This window comes from Dendrobates tinctorius, unplaced genomic scaffold (genome assembly GCF_039654945.1).
Source record: "Dendrobates tinctorius isolate UK_male_01 unplaced genomic scaffold, ASM3965494v1 ptg000069l, whole genome shotgun sequence".
In the NCBI taxonomy this organism is placed as follows: domain Eukaryota; kingdom Metazoa; phylum Chordata; class Amphibia; order Anura; family Dendrobatidae; genus Dendrobates; species Dendrobates tinctorius.
In genome coordinates, this window is record NW_027361737.1 from 20,508,113 (window position 1) to 20,528,832 (window position 20,720).

A 20,720-nucleotide genomic window follows, 5' to 3' on the forward strand; every position below is an offset into this window, starting at 1 on the left:
AATGCTATAGAATAGTGCTGTGCGCAGGCGCCAGACCTCTCCCGACGCCTGCGCACTGCAGGACTCTGCCCTCAACAGGACAGAGCAGTACGCCTGCGCCGGAGCTACTACAGGAATGGAAGAAGAGGACGGCATCGTATGAAGATGGGAGGCGCCGGACCGGACTGCGACACCCATTGGACCGGACCGCCCCCTCCGGTGAGTATAATCTAACTTGTTTTTCTTATCTTTCAGGTTACATCAGGGGCTTATCTACAGCCCCTGATGTCAATGCTGGCAGCTCATAGGGCAAAAAAAAGGGTGACAGATTCCCTTTAAAGCCAATTTCACCTGGGAAAATAGCAATGTACTGGAAACCAGTGCTGGCTTTGGCCTTTGAAATTGGGGGCATTATTGGATTGGAGGCTTATGCTAGCCATACACATCAGATAATTGTCAGCAGACAACTCAGAAGACTATCCCGACTCCCGCATACACATCAGCAACATGAGCAACAAGCGTTCAACATGTGTTGTCAATGAGTGAGAAGATAGCTATCATTAGAGAAGTATCCCCTGAAAACTAAAGAATTGACTGCAGAAATTCCAACAGCTTAATTCTTCTTCCCCCAACATCATCTGTCAGAGGAGAGTGGAGAGGCCCTCATAGCCATCAGATGATTGGCTGGTCCAACGAAAGTTGGTCAATTAGGTCCACTTTCATCTGCTGTGTATTTTGGCCAATAGAGCTGTTTGCCTGATAAGAATGGAAGTTAAGCTGGAAACCCAAAGGCATGCCGAAGGGCCTAAGAGTTGCTCTATTGAGATTAACTCGGCATACTTGAGCTAGTCTTTGGAAAGGAGTTCAGTAGGCTTAGTTGAGAGGGGTAAGGATTGAGTTAATACAGTGACTGCTTATTTTTACACTTGATAGGAGGAAGACTGTTAGTGGACAAGGGTGCTCTGCAGTGTTCTGTGAATGCAGGCCAGAGATCCAAAGCACCGAAAAATCTCCTTCGAAAAAACTTTAATACCAGTGTAGAAATAAGAAAAAAAAATGCAACATTTTGGCCACACAGGGACTTTTCTGTGCACGCCGCTGAGGCAGTATAGTGATACAGACAAGACGTGCACTCTGTGGATATGAGATAGGTGCAAGCTGAACCTGGAACTTAGTCCAGATGGTCATCCAGTGAAGAGAAAACAGCTGCACTCTGGGAAATTTTGATTTTCAATGCAAAAAAATTGCAGTGGAATAGTCACCTCAACGCACTATTCCCCTGTGGTGTCTTCAATAAAAAAAATTTTCGCATTGAAAATCAAAATTTCCCAGAGTGCAGCTGTTTTCTCTTCACTGGCTGAGGCAGTATAGACAGAATGTACTGTCAGCTTGGGTGGGGATAGCACTGTGGAAAGTCTCCTGAGCCTGGGGATAGCGTTTGCTTTCAGAGCAAACTATGGAAGAGTTAGCAGTCCAGCGTTGAAGCCTGGAGGAGGATAAAATTCTGTGCAGTCAGTGCTATAAAAATAAGCCAGTTTTCTTGAGACTTATAATAATAATAATAATAATAATAATAAATTTTATTTTTATAGCGCCGACATATTCCGCAGCACTTTACATTTCAGAGGGGATTTGTACAGACAATAGACATTACAGCATAACAATAATCACATACAGTAGATTATAACAAATAACAAGAGGAGTGAGGGCCCTGCTCGCAAGCTTACAGTCTATGAGGAAAGAGGGAGACACGAAAGGTGGGTGGTAACAGTTGCTCTGATTGTATGGACCAGCCATAATGTTAAGTGTGTAACAGTACAGACACAGAGGGCTAATGGATGCATAAAGCATGTGGGAACATGATGCTGGGAACCTGGTTATGGTAAAACTTTTGGCTCTGCCACACAGGGATAGGTTAGGTTAATGTGTTGAGGCGATAGGCCAGTCTGAATAAATGCGTTTTCAGGGCACACTTAAAATTGTGGGGATTGGGGACTAATCATATTGACCTGGGAAGTGCATTCCAAAGAATTGGCGCCGCACGTGTAAAGTCTTGGAGACGGGAGTGGGAGGTTCTGACTATTGAGGATACTAACCTCAGGTCATCAGCAGAACGGAGGGCGCGGGTAGGGTGGTATACTGAAACAAGGGAGGAGATGTAGAGTGGTGCTGAGCCATGGAGGGCTTTGTGGGTGAGGGTAATAAGTTTATACTGAATTCTGGAGTGGATGGGTAGCCAGTATAATGACTGGCACAAGGTAGAGGCATCGGTGTAACGATTGGCGAGGAATATGATCCTGGCTGCAGCATTCAAGACAGATTGGAGAGGGGAGAGTTTGGTAAGAGGGAGACCGATTAGAAGAGAGTTACAATAGTCGAGACGAGAATGAATAAGAGAAACAGTAAGAGTTTTTGCAGAGTCAAAAGTAAGAAAAGGTCGAATTCTAGAAATGTTTTTGAGGTGCAGATGACAAGAGCGAGCCAGTGATCGAATGTGGGGGGCAAAGGAAAGCTCGGAATCAAGTATGACCCCAAGACAGCGGGCATGTTGCTGGGGAGTAATAGTGGAACCACACACAGAAATAGCAATGTCGGGTATAGGATTTAAATAATCCAGTTCTGTGCACACAAGAGAAGAACTGTAGTGGAGGCCATACAGTCTGTGTGGCCTTAGATCCTCTTGAAGAATTATCCATGCTACATACAATTGGTTATGTTGGCTTTACTGATGTTATATGTATTTTTTTTAATTAGGATGCTCCCTACAAGGTAGAATTACTCCTATCCATGAAGGTCCATGTCCTTGTCCATATAGTCAATGGGCCCAATTCATCAAAGCATTCATGCTTGAATTCTGGCTTTAGAGCTTTGAAAAGTTGCAAAATTTAAATACAACTCAGAGTTGCGCCTAAATTTTGAGGCTTATGGCATCTTCATGCCAGTTTCTCCCAGCTCTGCCGAAATTGAAGAGCTGGGTCAGGACGGAGATGCGGCGGGGTTGGGAAGCAACATCCCATCTAATTCATGACAAGGTGTGGCGTTCCCTACGCCAGAAATCTCACTCCCTAACCTACCTGGAGTGAGATTTCTGAAATGGCGCGTGAATGGAAGCGCACACCACTTGCAAGACTCTTCAGACAAGACCAACTGGATCAAGGTCTTGAAGTTCAGACACTTATTTCATATTAGCATTTTGAGACCCTGACACTGCAATGTAGAAGATATTTTATCATTAATGTTAATAATTTGAGGATAAGTGTGGAGTAGATTTGGTAACTCGGCTGAATTTATTACAATGTACTAAAACTTAGAGCAAATTCTCCTTAATCCTGTAATAGATGAATCTTGACGTTTTGTCTCAGTAGAAAAATTCCATCTGAAAACATATTCCAGTCACACAGCATGAGAACTTGTGTCCTCCTGCTCCCAATGAACGATTTTCTTCATAGTTTATTAATCTTGACATTAAATGTTTTTAACACCTTCAGGACTTAGGCTGTTTTGTCTTTTAGGACTGAAGTATTTTAAGTTTTCAGGATTCCCACATTCAGGCCCAAATGTGGTAAGCCAAAAATGTCCAAAATTCTATGATGTGACATTATGTATCTTTTTCTGTTGCAGAACATGCTGTACTTTGTCATAACAATATGTTGGAGTACACGCTGTATTTATCAGTTTTATTAATTATCTTTAATCTAGTTACAAAATGTATTAAGGCTGTAGCAGTAACGTGGATTACAAATAAGTATAACATATTTGGTAAATATTGATTTTCTTTTTAGCCAATAAGGGATTTTCTTTATTGATCGGTTTTCATTTGCAGTTTATAATATACAGGATGGCCGAAAAAAAAGAATACGCACTTCGATAGTGGTTATGCCCCTTTTAAAAATTTGAATTAAATTATGGGAAATGCGATGGGAAAATTAAATGTTATTTTAGTTGCATAATAATTCTGCACACTAATAGTTGCCCAATAGTTATGCGCACATACAGTAGATAGTCTCCTGATAAGAAAGTACCATAACAGTGATGATTTGTCTTTAAGTATTACCTTTGTGAGTGACAGCACTGTAGTTGTTCATTTACCTTTTCAAGCCATGGCCATTTTCATTTTTTGTTCCCCTTCTTCCAGAAGCCATAACTTTTTTATATTTCTGTCATTATAGCCGTGTAAGAGCTTGGTTTTTTTTTTCCAGGACCAGTTGTAATTTTGAAAGGTATCATTGATTTTACCATATAGAGTACTAGAAAATAGAAAAAAAAATTTCCAAGTGCAGTGAAATTGCAAAAAAAAATTGCAATTCCCCAATGTTTTAGTTTTTATTTACCATGTTCACTATATGGTTAAACTAACCTGGCAGTATGATTCCCCAGGTTAGCATGAGTATGTAGGTACCAAACATGAATAGTTTACTTTTTATTTAAATGGTGAATTTAAAAAAAAAAAAAATTGTTTAAAAAAAGTTTTTGTGTTTCTCACCATTTTCTGAGACCATAGCATTTCCATTTTTCAGGATCTGCACCTGGGTGAGGGCTTATTTTTTGCTCCCCTAGCTGACGTTTTTATTGATACCATTTTGGGGTAGATATGACGCTTTGATCGCCTCTTATTGCATTTTATTGCAATGTTGCAGCTGCTAAAAAAACACATTCTGGCGTTTTGATTTTTTCTCGTTATGCTGTTTAACAATCAGATTAATCTAATATATAAAGCTCAATGTGGGTATGTCCGGGATAGGCATCCGCACAGTCACGTCTGGACCCCGAGAGCATCATAGGCTATGCTGTGAGGCGAGATTTTAACCCTGCACGTTCCAATTCACCAAACAATTTTGCCCCTATCTACATAATGGGGAAAAAGTGAAAGGAAAAGTGTTGGAGGCAAATTGACAGATGCCAGATGTGAACAAGGGGGACTTAAAGAATGAGAGCGATGACGCCAAACAGCATATACCGTACAGTTGCTAAGGTGGGGCCCTGACATGGAATACTCACCACACACGGGGATATGAACACACACAAAATGCGCCACACACTACCACGTGCTTCAACACCTATACCACCCTCAGCACACATTTCACCACACAGACACCAACCTCGCCACATAAAAGTCGAAACACAAAAGTCACCACTCAAAACTCGCCACGCTGTCCCAGAGCTGTTTAAAAGATGAAAAATGAGCTGTGATTGGTGGCTATCAGCAACAGTTTTCTTTGTAGACAGTTGTGGTAACTGAGGCCTATTATTCTTATCATTTCTATGGTGTTATCGTCCTTCTGTAATGCTGGAAATAACCCAATTTATTACCGTGCCAACACAGACCACCCTCTGACACAGACTGCAGGGGGAGCCCAGTATCACACAGGATAGGTTTAGATACACGGCTTAGCACACAGTATCACACAGGATAGTATTAGATACACGGCTCAGCACAGTATCACACAGAATAGGATTAGATACACGGCTCAGCAGTATCACACAGAATAGGATTAGATACACAGCTCAGCAGTCAGTATCACACAGGAGAGGATTAAATGCACGGCTCAGCAGACAGTATCCCACAGGAGAGGATTAGATACACGGCTCAGCAGTCAGTATCACACAGAATAGGATTAGATACACGACTCAGCAGTCAGTATCACACAGGATAGGATTAGATACAAGGCTCAGCAGTCAGTATCACAGGATAGGATTAGATACACAGCTCAGCAGACATCACACAGGATAGGATTAGATACACGGCTCAGCAGTCAGTATCACACAGGATAGGATTAGATACACAGCTCAGCAGTCAGTATCACACAGGATTATATACACGGCTCAGCAGTGTCACACAGAATAGGATTAGATACACGGCTCAGCACAGTATCACACAGAATCTCTGATTAGATGCATGGTTTTTATGTGCAATATACTCATTATAATTTGTTATAACTAACCACAGTTGGTTACTATGCCCAGGCAACGCTGGGCTCTTCAGCTAGTTTACTTTATATTTTGATAGATCTGATATTTCTGAACACAGTGATACCAAATATGTGTACTTTTTTAATAGCTTGATCTCCGGCTGTCATGACAACTCATGGGCACCACGCGTTCACGTGACAGGGGCAGCTGGAATGACGTGTCCATCTGGTCCCTGTTAAATGCCGCTGTCAGAGAGTGACAGCAGGAGATAACAGCCATGGGCGGAGTTCCTATCGACTCGTGGCTGTTTTTCTAGCTTTACATGACTTGAGCCCCTCCTCTAGGTGCCTGTTACGAACTGTTCTTCCCATGCACTTCACCCCAGCTGCCATTTTCCATTCCTTTTGTAGGTCACTTGATGTCATCCTGCGGTTGCTGAGTGACATTTGAATAAGATGGTCATCCCGGTCAGTGGAGAGACGTTTTCGCCCTCTGCCGGTCTGTAGCTTTGTTCTCAATGTCTGCTGCTTGACCCTGTTGTAATGGACTGCCGTCTTAGAAATTTTAAGGATGGAGGCAGCTTGACGCTCACTGGATCCCTCTGCTCGTAAAGCCAGAATTGAGCCCTTCTTTTCCTCACTCAAGACTTTTCTTTTTAACTCCTTTGGCATGGTTAAAAGTTATTTTTTCATTCCTATTACTTTTGGGACATTACTAGCACTTGTTTTGCCATCCAGCTTGTCCTATTGCAAGAGGATTGTGAACACCACAGCAGGGTTTTTCTTTATACTTTCCTTTGCTAAATAAGATTTGGTTCAAGTGATCACCTAATCAGAAGCACATTAAGTACAATGAGGTGTACTCTGGTTGGAATTCAACTGACACTGGAATGGAATGGTTGTCAGACATGTAGAGAAGCTGATTTTTATAAAACTGTGCAGTGGTTTCTTAATTTTTGCCAGAGCTGCATATATGTATACACATACATATACAACACACAAACACACATTATATTCACCTCAGCCTAGTGTCAGTTTGTAACTGAAATACTGCCACCATGTGGTTGGATGACCTCATAACATGCTAAGGTATTTATATATGTTGGCCAATAAATTAGGATTTGACACCTAATTGTTTATATTGTAGAAGGCACTAGAATCCAACATAATGGGCAGCACTTTGAACACATTTTATAAGTGGTCATAAACTTGTAAATAGCTCATGAAAGAATAGTTACGTTCAAATCAAGCACACCATTGTTTTTCTTGTGAAATTCTCAATAAGTTTGTGTCACATGACCCTCTTCCCATTAGAAAAAATAAAGATGGATTCAAAATGGCTGACTTCAAAATGGCCACCATGGTCACCACCCATCTTGAAAAAAAATTTTTCCCTCCCATATTCTAATGTGCCACAAACAGGAAGTTGATATCACCAACCATTCCCATTTTACTTAGGTGTATTCATATAAATGGCTCACCCTGTAGTATAATGGGGCTCTGACACACCTTCTACTACAGGCAACCCACCAGATGGAGACCCAACTTGAAGTCTCCACATTTCAAAAAATTGTTTGTAACATCAGCAACAGTAGGCACAGAAGCCATGACCAAGGTGTCACAGACTGCAATAACGCAAGATCAATGCAGCACACTAAAAACTACACCATCACCTAGTCTGCGACTGGGTTGCAGAAGTCATTGGAGATCCATGACTTGTTTATCTTGATGAAAGTTAGGCAGTCTATACTTTCAGGGGACAGCCGGATGCGCTTATCCATTAGGACACCACCAGCACTAGGTCTCCCAGTACTTACCTGCATTCAACCTCCAATCCTCACAAGATCTCCTTCCCTACTCCCCTCTTCCCAAAATCGCATACAAGATATCTCACATGCATCTCCTCTACCCCAACATATCAGAATCTTGACTACTATGAAAACTATTAAATTCATTGCAAAAAGCAGCCTAGCTGTCCTTCAAAAATATCTCCTCCTTTCTCGCAAATCAAAGCAGAAAACTTCAGTGGTATCGTGAGTGATCTTGCAAAATCATACCAAGCTAGGGGGATGCAACTTATCCTTGAAACTTCATTTCTTGGGCTCACACTTGGACAACTTCTCAAAAATCTTGGAACTGTCAAATTTCTACGATAGAACAGAGGTACCAAGTCAAGGGAAGCCCAAGTATGCTGGCTGACTATTGCTGGACCATGAAGAGACATCCAGAGAGTAAAATTTTCCAGTAAATCATCAATTATTTTATAGGTATGGTGCATTTCATATAATGTTGACTTCATAAGTCATTTTTTATATTTCCTAAACCCTGTCTGATGAAAAAAATAAAAATCTGAAAGACCATTTGATTTCAGTGCAAAAAATTTATTTAGATGCAGTTAATTTTGTTTTTGTAAGTAAAAAAAAATAAATTTTTTGTCGACCAGTGTAATACATGTAAGAATTATATCCATTTGGAAGAGCAAATTAAATACCCGATACATTTCTGTGCTTATTCTATGTGGCAAAGCCGAATGCTTCTCTGTCCCTCGGGCACTACCATATGAGCTCCTCATTCTGAGTAACTTTTCTTTATTCTTGGTGTAGTAGTCATAATTGCAGGGTCCATTAGTAAGCGGATGTCTGGCAACGGCAGAAGAGAAACTCTTAATGAGGGACGATTACATGCTGCTTGATTCTCTCCTGAAAATGATTAACGTGTGGCCCATAGTAGAATTGCAGCGACCTGTGAAAATTGTCCTAGGAGTTTACCTCGTGCTGTTCTAATTTCAGAAAACTTAATTAAATACATTTTTAACAAGAACATTTTCCCCGATGTCACCTCAGTTTTTAATCAGCTACCAAACATACTGAAAAAAAAAAAAATAAAAATTTATATATATTTTATTTGCTCATTATCAAAGCTGTAACACTAAGATTTTGGACCCCAATTCATCAATTCTGGCATTTTGTACACCAGTCTTGAAGAGTGCGCTGGAGTAGGTTGCGCCAAGAACCAAAAAGAGCTGTGCACTTTTTCACAAATTTTGTGCATCTGTTTTGTACCACCACCAGAAAATATACAGCAGAGACTGGCACACATTTCTGTTGTAATTTGCCATTTTTGTGGCAAAAATTCTAATGGATTTGTTGGCCTTCATCAGCCTCAGCTGGCTGAAAACATACTTTTCAAAAGTTTGGGATCAGTGTAAAAATGCTAAATATTGATTCTAACAAAATTGCGACTTTTCAACATTTTTATGCCAGAAAACTAGGGCACACAGTGTGCTGAATCAGCCCGTTAGATTTAGCGGACTTAACGCCACATTAGGATCACATGATGAGTGTATAGCCAAAAATACACAAGATTCCCAAGAGCCTCACGTCAAGGTGCTCTTTACTACACACATTATTGTAGTACTCCAGCTGTTTTTTTATACTAACCCATCCTTTAGCTTGCAGTAATACGTGAACACTGTGCATTAGGATCCTTACCACCACTGCCTGCTTTACTTTCCTGCACTATGACAGAAGACAGGATTAGCAGACCCTCTCAGTGGCTTGTATGTGGACCGGATGTCACTTTCTCTGCAAGTCTATGAGGCTCACAAAGAACTTGCATGGAAAAAGCAACTAAGAATCCACTGTAAGACCCAACCAGGTATAGCAGGGGCACATGGTGCAGGACGGGCCCTCAGCATTCCTGGAAAGAAGTGACTGCATGATACTTACCCAGGATCTGCACTGTTCACATACTATAGAAGGGTAAAGGACTGGTTAATCTTTTACTTAAATGTAGGTATTTGGGGCCAAAAATAATTGTATACAATGTTTGAAACTGAAAAGTTTACCTTATTTTGCCTATTTTTTTGCCATGTCAGTTCTTTTTATATTTTTAACATTCTCTTATTTTAGGAGTGCTGGTTTCCTCTTGGTCTTCCCTGTTTCTTTGATCAGAGTGTGCTGCCCCATAAAGATTCATATTCCATATTGAGGAAATTTATATCGTTATCACTTGTCTATTATTTTGGAAATTTACAGATTAACAATACTGTATTAATTTTATACTATTATGATATATATGTATGATATCTGCTATTATGTTCCATTTGTATGTGACAAGGCACGTAAATCTGTGTGTCTATATAGGGGCAATGCCCTTTTGGTATTTGAGTTAAGTCTGTCTCACAAACATATGGATACTAATACTAGTCACTATACATCTTATTATATTACTTCTAATTATGATGCAATGTCGAATATGTCCTGTGTTCTATTTGTGATGACGTGATTTATCCAACAACCAAGTTAGATTTCCTCAGATCCATTATTGTCTTTTAGCGTCTATACCGATGATTTGTGGCTGTGTATGCAAGAGTGTCATATCCTCCCTCTGTCCTTCGGCTCTCGGAGTCTCTTGGGGTGGCTGACGTTAGGTCACATGGTGTGCGCCCTGGCGCCGCCTCCCCTTGACTCGGTCGCCGACGGACATGGGGGATGCCTTGACTGTGCATGAGTCGTATGCGGCGTAGATGATCAGCATTCTTTATACCGCTATCGGGCCTCCCATCGGCCTGTTTTCTCCTGCATCCCCGTTGAGGTAGTGCTGTGCAGAGTTTATCCCGGCGCAGCCCGGGTTAATGCGGTGAGGGCGGCCGACTTGGATGTTGCCCTGGCAACATGACAGCACTTCGGGTTGATACTGATTAGTTCCGGCCCCTTTTTAAACACCTCACTATTGTTCACTGTACGCCCCGACGAAGGCATTGCCGAAACGCACGTCGGGGTGACACGAGTGTGCTGGTGTTCTCCTTCTCCCCCCTCTTTGCCTCCCTGGTGGTCCACAGGATATTCATTGGTATGCTTATTAGTACCTTAATTTGCATATGTATAACTGCTGTGTGATTGCTCTGCCCATCTATGCCCACCATGATGTATTGTCTGGTGAGCTTTTGATAGTGAACTATATATACTAATTTAATATACTATTGATGTCAGATTTCTCTGGGGCGAATATATTATAGCAGTTGTATATTCTATATGTTTTTTACCATTATAATTTGATATAATACCATATAACTGCTACGCCAACACACCTACGTCCGGTGTTTGCAACATATCTTTTTTCTACCTTTTTAAGCATGTTTCCTTAATTGTATTTAATAAAGTATCTATATATTTTAATACAATTTGGACTAGATGATAGTTTTCTCTTTCTTTTGTTCTGTTATTATTTTGCCTATGTGTTGCACTCCCTAGTTCTTGTTGCAGAATGAGCTAACTCCTTAACTCTCCATTAAGTAGCATTGGACTTCAGAGTAGACTGAGAAACAGAGCGCTCTACAGACAGCAGATGCCGGCTGTTTTATACAGCCGGCATCTATCTCCAATAGCGGCAATAGGACACACGCCCCCCGTGGCACAATTGCAGAGAGCCGATGGGCTGCTATGACAGCCGAGAGACGACTATGACTGGGCGTCATAGGAGAATGTCATCTTCATTATATAGACCAAAAGTAAAGGCCACTTTTAGAACCATCTACACATACTTGTAAAAAAAAAAAAAAATACATAAGCATGTGAAGAAATCATCAGACAAGTGTAATATAGACAATCATTTTATTACAAAAACATGGCAATGACAAAGGAAGAAGACACTTTAAATAAGTAAAACACTGTTCTAGTGAATGCGAGTACATGGAGAAAGTAGGCAGTTGCAGAAATCGCAGACATTTCCCAAGTGCATTTAAACTGGAGATATTTTCTTATCAGATCTGGTAGCTGCTATTGCTGGGAATAAAACAGGTCATTGAATCCTAACCTAAAAAGGTCAGCCGAGCCAAGAATGGCAGCCATGAGAGTATATGCCGTCTTCTGCACCACATGACCGGAGATGTGACCTGCCGGATCACGCCCGTGTCTGCTGTGCGCACCGACCCTCCTCAATGCCAGTGTACAAGACTCAGGAGGAGCTTTCATACACGTTCATTAGAAGAGATAGTGACCATTGACTTCTGGGCAGTCAAAGCTGCGGTCACATGCCAGTGTAGACTAGTGCACAAGACGGCAACCAGCAAGTAATTTATTATACACAGTGAACAAACATTACTGTTGCCACTCTGGCGCTGAAATTAATAAAAAAAATTAAACCGCAGATGTACTTTTTAGGATAGAGATGCCTAAATCCCAGCCGGGCTAGCAAGGCCAAGATATGGTGTAGCAAAGAAGCTGGGAGCTGGACGTTCATGATTGTAAGAAGTGGAGAGAGGCTGCCTAAAATATCAAGAAAGGGGTTGTCCATTTTTGGGGACAAGTTTATTTTACTTAATTACATGTATATTGGCTAAAATTCTTATGTTCGATTCCATTTGATAAAACAGAAAAAAAACAAACAAAAAAAAAAAAAAAACATTATTTGCCTTCTATATAGCCTCTGAATTGCATAGTGTGTTGCCGGTTGTAATGCGAGTCAGTTGAGAAGCTTGTCAGTGAGCGCATTCTGAGGGTCAGACAGTTTATAACTCCTTTATAATTTTCTGCGCTTTCAGATAATTTCTGACCAGAGATCATATCAAAGTTCAATGTGCTGGGGAACAGCCTGTAAAAGCCAAATAGTACAACATTTTTAATGAAACCCCATGACAAAAATAATTTTGAGCCTGAAATATATGCATTTGTGAGTTAAAAAAAAACATACCCAAAAGGAAGATAACCCCTTAAATGATTTACATCTTGTGCCTTAGAATATAGGACTTTATTAAGTACAGGGAGTGCTCATTTAAAACTAGGAAGAAAAATACCAGGACAAACGTAACACATCATAGGAAAAACAAATGTAGTTTAAGGGAAACCATCAGTAGCTTTTTCCGTACGGATCTCTGCAGGGTAAACCATAGAAACATGCAGCAAATGCCCGGGATTGAGCATTCAGAAATTATTAATCCTAAACCTAACATACTTTATATTTATGCTCGATCCTGGGCAGCCTCTATCCTACATGCCCATCATTAGCTGCCTGTCTGGGATGGAGAAACATGCATAAAAAATAGCTTCTTTCCAGGTAAACAGGGATTTGTACGCCCAAGAGACCATGTTGGAAGTCGCTCTTGTGCCGCCAAAAAGAGACTTTGGATGTCATATGGTTGCCTACTGGATATGAGCGAATGTGCTAGGATAAGATGTTATCCGATCATGCTCAGGTGCTAAGAGTGTCTTCGGCATGCTCAAATACTATGTTCGAGTCCCCGCACCTGCATGTCTTGTGGCTGTTTGACAGCTGCAATACATAAATGGATTGACTAACAAACAGGCAATCCCTCCATGTGTTGTGGCTGTCGAACAGCTGCAAGACATGCAGCCGCAGGGACTCGAACATAGTATTTGAGCACGCCGAAGACACTCTTATCACCTGAGCATGTGGATAACACCTTATCCCAGCAAATCGCTCATCACTACACAAGAAAACCACCCAATCACCTCCCAATATCAGCTCTGGACTTCTGGTGGGACACAAGAACGCCAGTAATATCGAGGGTGCCCTATAATGCAGATGTACCCTTTATTTCATCTCAAACCCTGTGCAGAGGGGTTCCCATAAGCCGCTGGTAATGAGCTGCTGAAAAACTATTAGTTCCTTCCAGCTTCCATCAGTATTTCGAGAAGGTCCGTGATCTACAAGTTATACTACAAGGCCAGAAGTGTGGTTAATGAACCAACCCTCCTCTAGGTCTCAAGCTTCCTTCACCGTCTATAGAGCAAATGAAACATCAGTAGTGAAAATGAAATCCAAATACATGCAAAAAAAAAAAATATGGAGGGGAGCGCACCAGGGTCAAAAACTATGGCCAGTAGCCATTATAAGACTATCCACAGTCCCAAGTAATTCTCATCTGTTTCTTTCTCCATTGTGTAAGACCTGAAAAAAAAGCAAAGAATTCACAATAATATAAAAAAAAAGTTTTACTGGTATAAACTTAGGCCTCATTAAATGTTTTGATTTTGCACATGAAAAGAAAAAAAAGAATTTCATCAGTATGCTGGATCTGATTTTCAGCCATTTTTGGTCACTATTTTTACCATCAGCCTACTGTAATTTATTTGGTAGAATGGATTTACGCTGCAATACTGTAAGGAGAGATGTATATCCATAAGATCTGTAAAATATGGATCAATCTGCAGACAGGCCGTAATGTAGACCCTTCGCTTTATGGAACGTAATATATATATGCCGTTCCTAAATACAATTAATCAGATCAGTAATCAATGGCCCCAGAGCACAACCATATGGAAATCGTTATTCCTTGCTGAGCAAAAATCTAATAAGACATCACTTCTATTACAGAAAAGAAGCGTGTGTAATACACAATACCAATTACATGGTCCAAAAACACTAAAAATGTCAGGGGGTTTTCTTTTTTCTTAAAGTGCCTCAGTCTTTATCCTGTACCCTAAACCATATGATTATGTACAGTCTGAAATGTAAATATATTCTGAAATGTATTCTTCCGATTGGAAGACACAGATACATTAAAGGAGGTCTAAAACAATTGGGACACCATCAGCCCAGGGGTCTCCTTCATGGATGATAGCAGGATGCAAGTATGCTCAAAGTAGGGCGACCTCAAGGCCTCGTTCTGTATCCATATAATGAAAAGTAACAACAGGCTCGACCAAGGTCCATATGTGTGTCGGGGTTGAAATTTTGTTGTCTCCCTTTACTTGTGATGAAGAAATAAAGAAGAGATTTTGCGATTCTGGAAGCTTTTGCTACTTTTGTTTTTCACTATATGAACATTTAAAAAAGACCTGTAAGATTTACCATATATGTTGTAATATGTAAGGAAACATGGAAAACCTGAAGCAGGGAATGTTCACATTGCGCATTTTGGTTGCGTAAAATACGCAGCGCTTTATAAAACCAGCGTAAATCAATGAGACTTCTGAAATCTCGTGCACACGACGCTTTTTTTGTGTACGTACTTTGAGCCCTGCTGCAACCCATTCTGATCAAATTATATCGCCTTGCAAAAACAGAAGGAAACATGAAATATGATGTAGTGACTGGGTAATAGCCATGTCTGATAATCAGTACTTGCTTTCTTACTGTTTTTCCAGATTTTTCAACACCTCTTTTGCACTAAGGAGATATATTAACAAAAAAAAAAAAAACGACAAGAGTTATAGAAAAGAATTGGGGAATTTCCTTGTTGAGTTCACAATATTAAAAGTTAAAAAAAAACCCCGAAACAATGCCGTGAAAACTAGGCAAAAAAAATGTCCTTGGACCTCAGCATTATTGGCTAGGTAATGACTAAGGAACAGGATGCGCCTTGCTTAATCCTGGCAATTGTCTGGAAGGTTTATGATGCTGCAAGTAACCTCTCAGAGAGAAAGAATCTAGGATAAGACACTGCAATATGCAAAGAATATTGTTTCATCTGTACCTGTAAGACATTTTACCACCCTATAGATTTTGATGATAGAAAAAAAAAAAAAAAAAAAAAGTGGAGTATTGGAGAATGCCAACTTAATAAGTGAGGACATTTATATTTAGGGAACATTCCTATTTAGAAGGTTTAGCGGACTTTAGGCGTTTGTAAAACTAGCATGATTAAAGTGACGGACAGATAGATCATATCCTGCCATGGCCTAAACACTAAAGGGATGAAGTAGACGTGTACATTTTCGGTTTGATCACCTTTCTATTTCTCACATTGGGACAAAACATTAACCAAAACAAAACAAAAAAAAACACCTAAAAATAACAAACAATCACTTACATTACATAATAATTTCACAGTTCTGCAAAACGGAGCAGGTTACAAATATTCTCAATTTACATTTGTTACCAAGGATCACAATTGACACGATATGGACTACAATGAGCTACAATCGGCATCACGAGCTCCGGCATGAAACCACTGAAGACATCGGTATCTACACTCATGGCGTCCAAATTTACAGGCCTGTATGTACACTTTAAAACTTGCATGTGAGGTCTATCGTATGATTTGTGGGACCGTACTTGTTAAACAATAAAATGGGGGTCTTAGGGTGGCTTTTGAGGTATTCCATTTAGTTTCACAATGCATACCCATTCTGAAGGCTGGTGAATCCATCATACACAGCTGGAAGTCCTTCAGCCTCTAGATATAGTAGACAGCTTGTAATAGTTCCAGTAGTGTGGGATGAAGCATAGTTAAAAGGTAATGGTGGCGCAGGTATGTGGCGTCTAAGGCACCTCCTCCGTGTCTGGGAAATCTGTTGCTCTGCTTTGCTTTCATACGTACAACAAGAACGGAGAAGTAACAGGCGATGCCCAGGATGAGTGGAGAAGTAATGGGCGATGCCCAGGAGGAGCGGAGAAGTAACGGGCGATGCCCAGGAGGAGCGGAGAAGTAACAGGCAATGCCCAGGAGGAGCGGAGAAGTAACGGGCGATGCCCAGGAGGAGCGGAGAAGTAACGGGCGATGCCCAGGAGGAGCGGAGAAGTTAAGGTGATGCCCAGGAGGAGCGGAGGAGGAACGGTGATGCCCAGGAGGAGTGGAGAAGGAACAGAGATGCCCAGGACAAGCTGATGTACACAAGGTGCTTTCTTCTGGACAGAACCAAGTCAATTACATCAACGGGGAGAAAAGCCTGTTGCCAAACTGCAACCCACTGTTGGTGTCATGTCCCAGATCTATAGAACAGAAAACCAAATATTACATATATATATTTTTTAGACAGAAGAATACATTAAATTTGGTTAATGACCCCCATCCCAATGTATATTATACGTATAGATTATAAAATGCTTGTTTTCCCATCAAGAAAGTTGTGCACAAGTGTCTTAGGCCTTGTTCAGATGTTCACGTTTGGAATCATGCACTAAACAGACAGTACACAGACTAATGTAAGTGAATGCACTAGTCTCTTCTGTTTATCAGACAAGACTCCAGCAAAGAACGTAATAGGTGCATACTAGTATGGCACTATCCACATGGCAGTGATTACATAGGAAACAGTAAGGTTTAGTGAAGCTTATCATTTGCTTTACAAAGTTTTCTGCTGCTTGAACCATAAATTTAACATAGTATGGCCACATATACCAAGACTAGAAGAAGAGAACCATATATATATATATATATATATATATATATATATATATATATATATATATATATATATATATATATATATATATATAAAAAAACTAATTTTATTAATTACTTTTAAAAATTGTCAGTAAAAAACCACATCAATATTGACACTACAATAGTACCCCAAAAAAGGGGGGAACGCACACCATAAATAGATCAAAAATTATTAGTTTGTAAAAAGCACACAAATAAATCTATAGGCTTATATAGAAAAAATATATATGTTTTTGCATCCTTTTAAAATAAAATTCCATGACAGAGAAAAGGGGCTATGCGTGTTATAAACAGTGCCTAAAGCATCTCATAGCATAACATATATCCTTCCTGGATCACTTCATGTATTAATTATTTCAAGTGCAACATAACTAATATATAGCCCAATTAGAAAAATAGTGCTTCATGTAACATCCTTCATAAAGTAACCCACATTATTTTCAATATATTACTTACAAATAAGTCTCTATCAGAGTGTAAATAGTGGCGGTCCAGGAAGGATATATGTTATGCTATGAGATGCTTTAGGCACTGTTTATAACACGCATAGCCCCTTTTCTCTGTCATGGAATTGTATTTTAAAAGGATGCAAAAACATATATATTTTTTCTATATAAGCCTATAGATTTATTTGTGTGCTTTTTACAAACTAATAATTTTTGATCTACTTATGGTGTGCGTCCCCCCCTTTTTTGGGGTACTATTGTAGTGTCAATATTGATGTGGTTTTTTACTGACAATTTTTAAAAGTAATTAATAAAATTAGTTTTTTTATATATATGGTTCTCTTCTTCTAGTCTTGGTATATGTGGCCATGCTATGTTAAATATATGTGTTTTGAAGTGCCATATGATGATTATTGGACAAATTTGGATTTAATTGTTTGAACCATAAGTGGTCTTAAATCCAGATGGGGACCTTCATTATAGAGTTATTATTTGCTCTGAAACAAGGCAGCATGATAGATTAGGAATAGTGATGAGCGAGTATACTCATCGCTTGAGTTTTCCCGAGCAGGCTCGGGTGTCCTCCGAGTATTTTGGCGTGCTCGGAGATTTAATTTTCTTCGTCTTATCTGCATGATTTGCGACTTGTAGACAGGCTGAATACATGTGGGAATTCACAAACAAACAGGCATTCCACACATGTATTCAAGCTGTCTAGCAGCCACAAATCATGCAGCTGAGACAACAAAAACTAAATCTCCGAGCACTCCAAAATACTTGGAGGACACCCAAGCAACGAGTATACTCGCTCATCACTAATTAGGAGTAGAATTAAAAATGAGCCAGGCACAAGGAGAAGAGTCCACTTCTCCCAACTCCACTTGGGTGGCAGGTCTCTCCTTGTACATGAATATGCAGAATCCCATCTATCAAACCAAGCAGATATGGAGAAGCTGCCCAACGCTCACTTTTCCCTTTGCCAAATCATTTTTTAAAACAATATTTTCGACAAAGCATTTCAGAGTAAAACATCGTTCCTACAATAAAGGATCCAGATGGTATTTAAAGAGGTTTCCCACTAATCAGACAAACCCCTTCTAAATCCCTAGGTTTTCCCCCATTAATATAATACATATACTCACTTGAGAGGTTGGCGCCATTCTAGCAGTGTCAGCAATGGTTCCCCCGGGCTCTGGCTTCACTCCCCTCTCCTTCAGGCAAATCGAGACATCCGGACAAGTGAGAGAAGCCACAGCTCTCACTTCTGTTGGCTGTCAAATATGTCTGCAGGAAAGGGTAGTGAAGCCAGAGCATAAGGCCACAGGGATCACGTGACAGAATGCCACGCAAGCCCCGGGGGAGTCAGTACTGACACTGGTGGGGAGTATAGAGGTTCTTATTTTACTGAGGGGAAACACAGGAATTCAGAAGGGGTTGACCGAGTAGTGGACATCCTGTTTAACGCTGCTTGTAGTTTTGAACAGTATGAAACTAATGACAAGTTACCGTTAAATGTAAAATAACGCTATTAACCTAGAGATATGGGGTACATTTTTTTGGTTACTAGTGTTCCAACAGCGCAAGAGCTCCGCTGAGAAGAGGAAATTAACAAATTAACTTTTTTCTCCCCAGGCAGCATTCAGCCTACAGTCATAGGGATGGTGCCGTACGGCTGTAACTGTGCGCCCCTGACACTGTCTTACCGCTAGGCGCACAAAATTTCAATAATCAAATGTTTATTTATACATCCACAGTTGCTGAGAAACAGACCAAAAGGAGTAGTCATCCACGACCTGTGAAATGTGCGTTACCTAGATCACAACATGTGAGGATTGATTGGATTGTCTCGGACTCCTCTATTAGGGAATTAAGGCGTCAGGAAATGGAAGCACGTTTCCGCAGCAGGGGTTACCCCATTCAGGTACTTGAACAATCCGTATTCATTAATATTACATTACATGTTTTTTCCCACGACCGAATTTTTCCTTTGTTATATTTTTAACATTTAATCTGTATGTTCCTGTTTTGATATACGGTAACTTTGCAATTATGATTAGACTTGTGATGGTTTGCTAACGGGTGCAATGGTACAATAATTTGTGAGTGACATTATATGAATTCATTATCATTACTATCATCTAGGGAATAATGGTTTGATCTAAATAATGATAATGTCACTGGTACTTATCAGAGGCATGATGTATAATATTCAGAGAGAATCGAAAACAATATTTAGTATAGTTGGGTTACTTTATTATCAATCTATCCTTTTCTCCTTTCCCTTTTAGCTCCAAACGGGTCACACCCGTGGGAAATAATTCCTTTCATCCGCACATTTAAATTGGCGACGGCGCACTTGTTCTTTAAAAACACTGGCAACTATTCCGACTGAGCTCGGGACTTTCTGGTGATCTCCCGACACATGACGCTCATCGGTGAGCACACTTTGGCTGTTTCCGCATGCGCACTGCAGTTCACTTTCACGGATGCTGATCTTTACCCCGGAAGTCTATAGTCATGTTGACATAAGAGGGCACGTGTGCTCACATGGCAGCGGCAGAGCACCTCTCCCCGCGGATTGATGCGTATCGGCACGTCATCCTGATATCCTCACATAATTGGTGTGTTTTAACGGAGCATATTATCTTTGCTTGGCTAGATACTGCACCTCAGTATTGGTTTTCCTTTTGATGTGGCCCTTTATTATGCATTTGTTTATTTTCGTTATATAAGGTAACCCACACTTTCAATGTGCTGTAAGCATAGGAGGAATCCTGCTGATGCTTTAGGACCATTATTCATACAGGTATTGGATTTATGTGCATCTCAGAAAATAACATATTGGTTTGTTATACACAGTGCAAATGGGAGGAGTCTTCTCTCGGATAATAATTGTCTATGATAATTTCACGAGTCGTATCAGTAGTATCATGATGCGATTATTTTTTCAACATGTTTTATTTTTGTAATTACATTTAGTCTGAGACCTAGATGTAACACATGAACTGATGTCTTTTTGTACATGAAAGACTTTTTTTTCTTTTACTTTTTTGATCTTTTATTGTTTGGTTTATTTCAGATAAATTCTTGATAAAGGCTCAATATCGATTTTTTTTTTTTATCTGTGGATTCTTGATTACTTGTATCAATTTTTTGGTCCGTTTTTCAGCAACTGTGGATGTATAAATAAACATTTGATTATTGAAATTTTGTGTGCCGAGGTTTTTCTATGTTATATTAGCAGTGAGCACCCCA

The 20,720-nt window shown here is 40.1% G+C and overlaps 1 protein-coding gene across 3 annotated transcripts in view; it reads right to left on the reverse strand.

Annotated features, from left to right (window-relative positions):
- Positions 1–13,272: 13,272 nt before the first annotated feature.
- The window catches only part of WDFY1 (WD repeat and FYVE domain containing 1), a 55,717-nt gene continuing 48,269 nt past the window's right edge, over positions 13,273–20,720 (reverse strand). For 2 of the 3 annotated variants that reach the window (XM_073581146.1, XM_073581145.1), the window contains one exon: positions 14,063–16,565. In XM_073581146.1, coding sequence (XP_073437247.1) covers positions 16,506–16,565 — 60 coding nt within the window. In that variant the 3' untranslated portion in view covers positions 14,063–16,505. Of the gene's footprint in view, positions 13,800–14,062; positions 16,566–20,720 lie in introns of those variants that run through there. The other variant, XM_073581147.1, reaches the window with a different exon arrangement.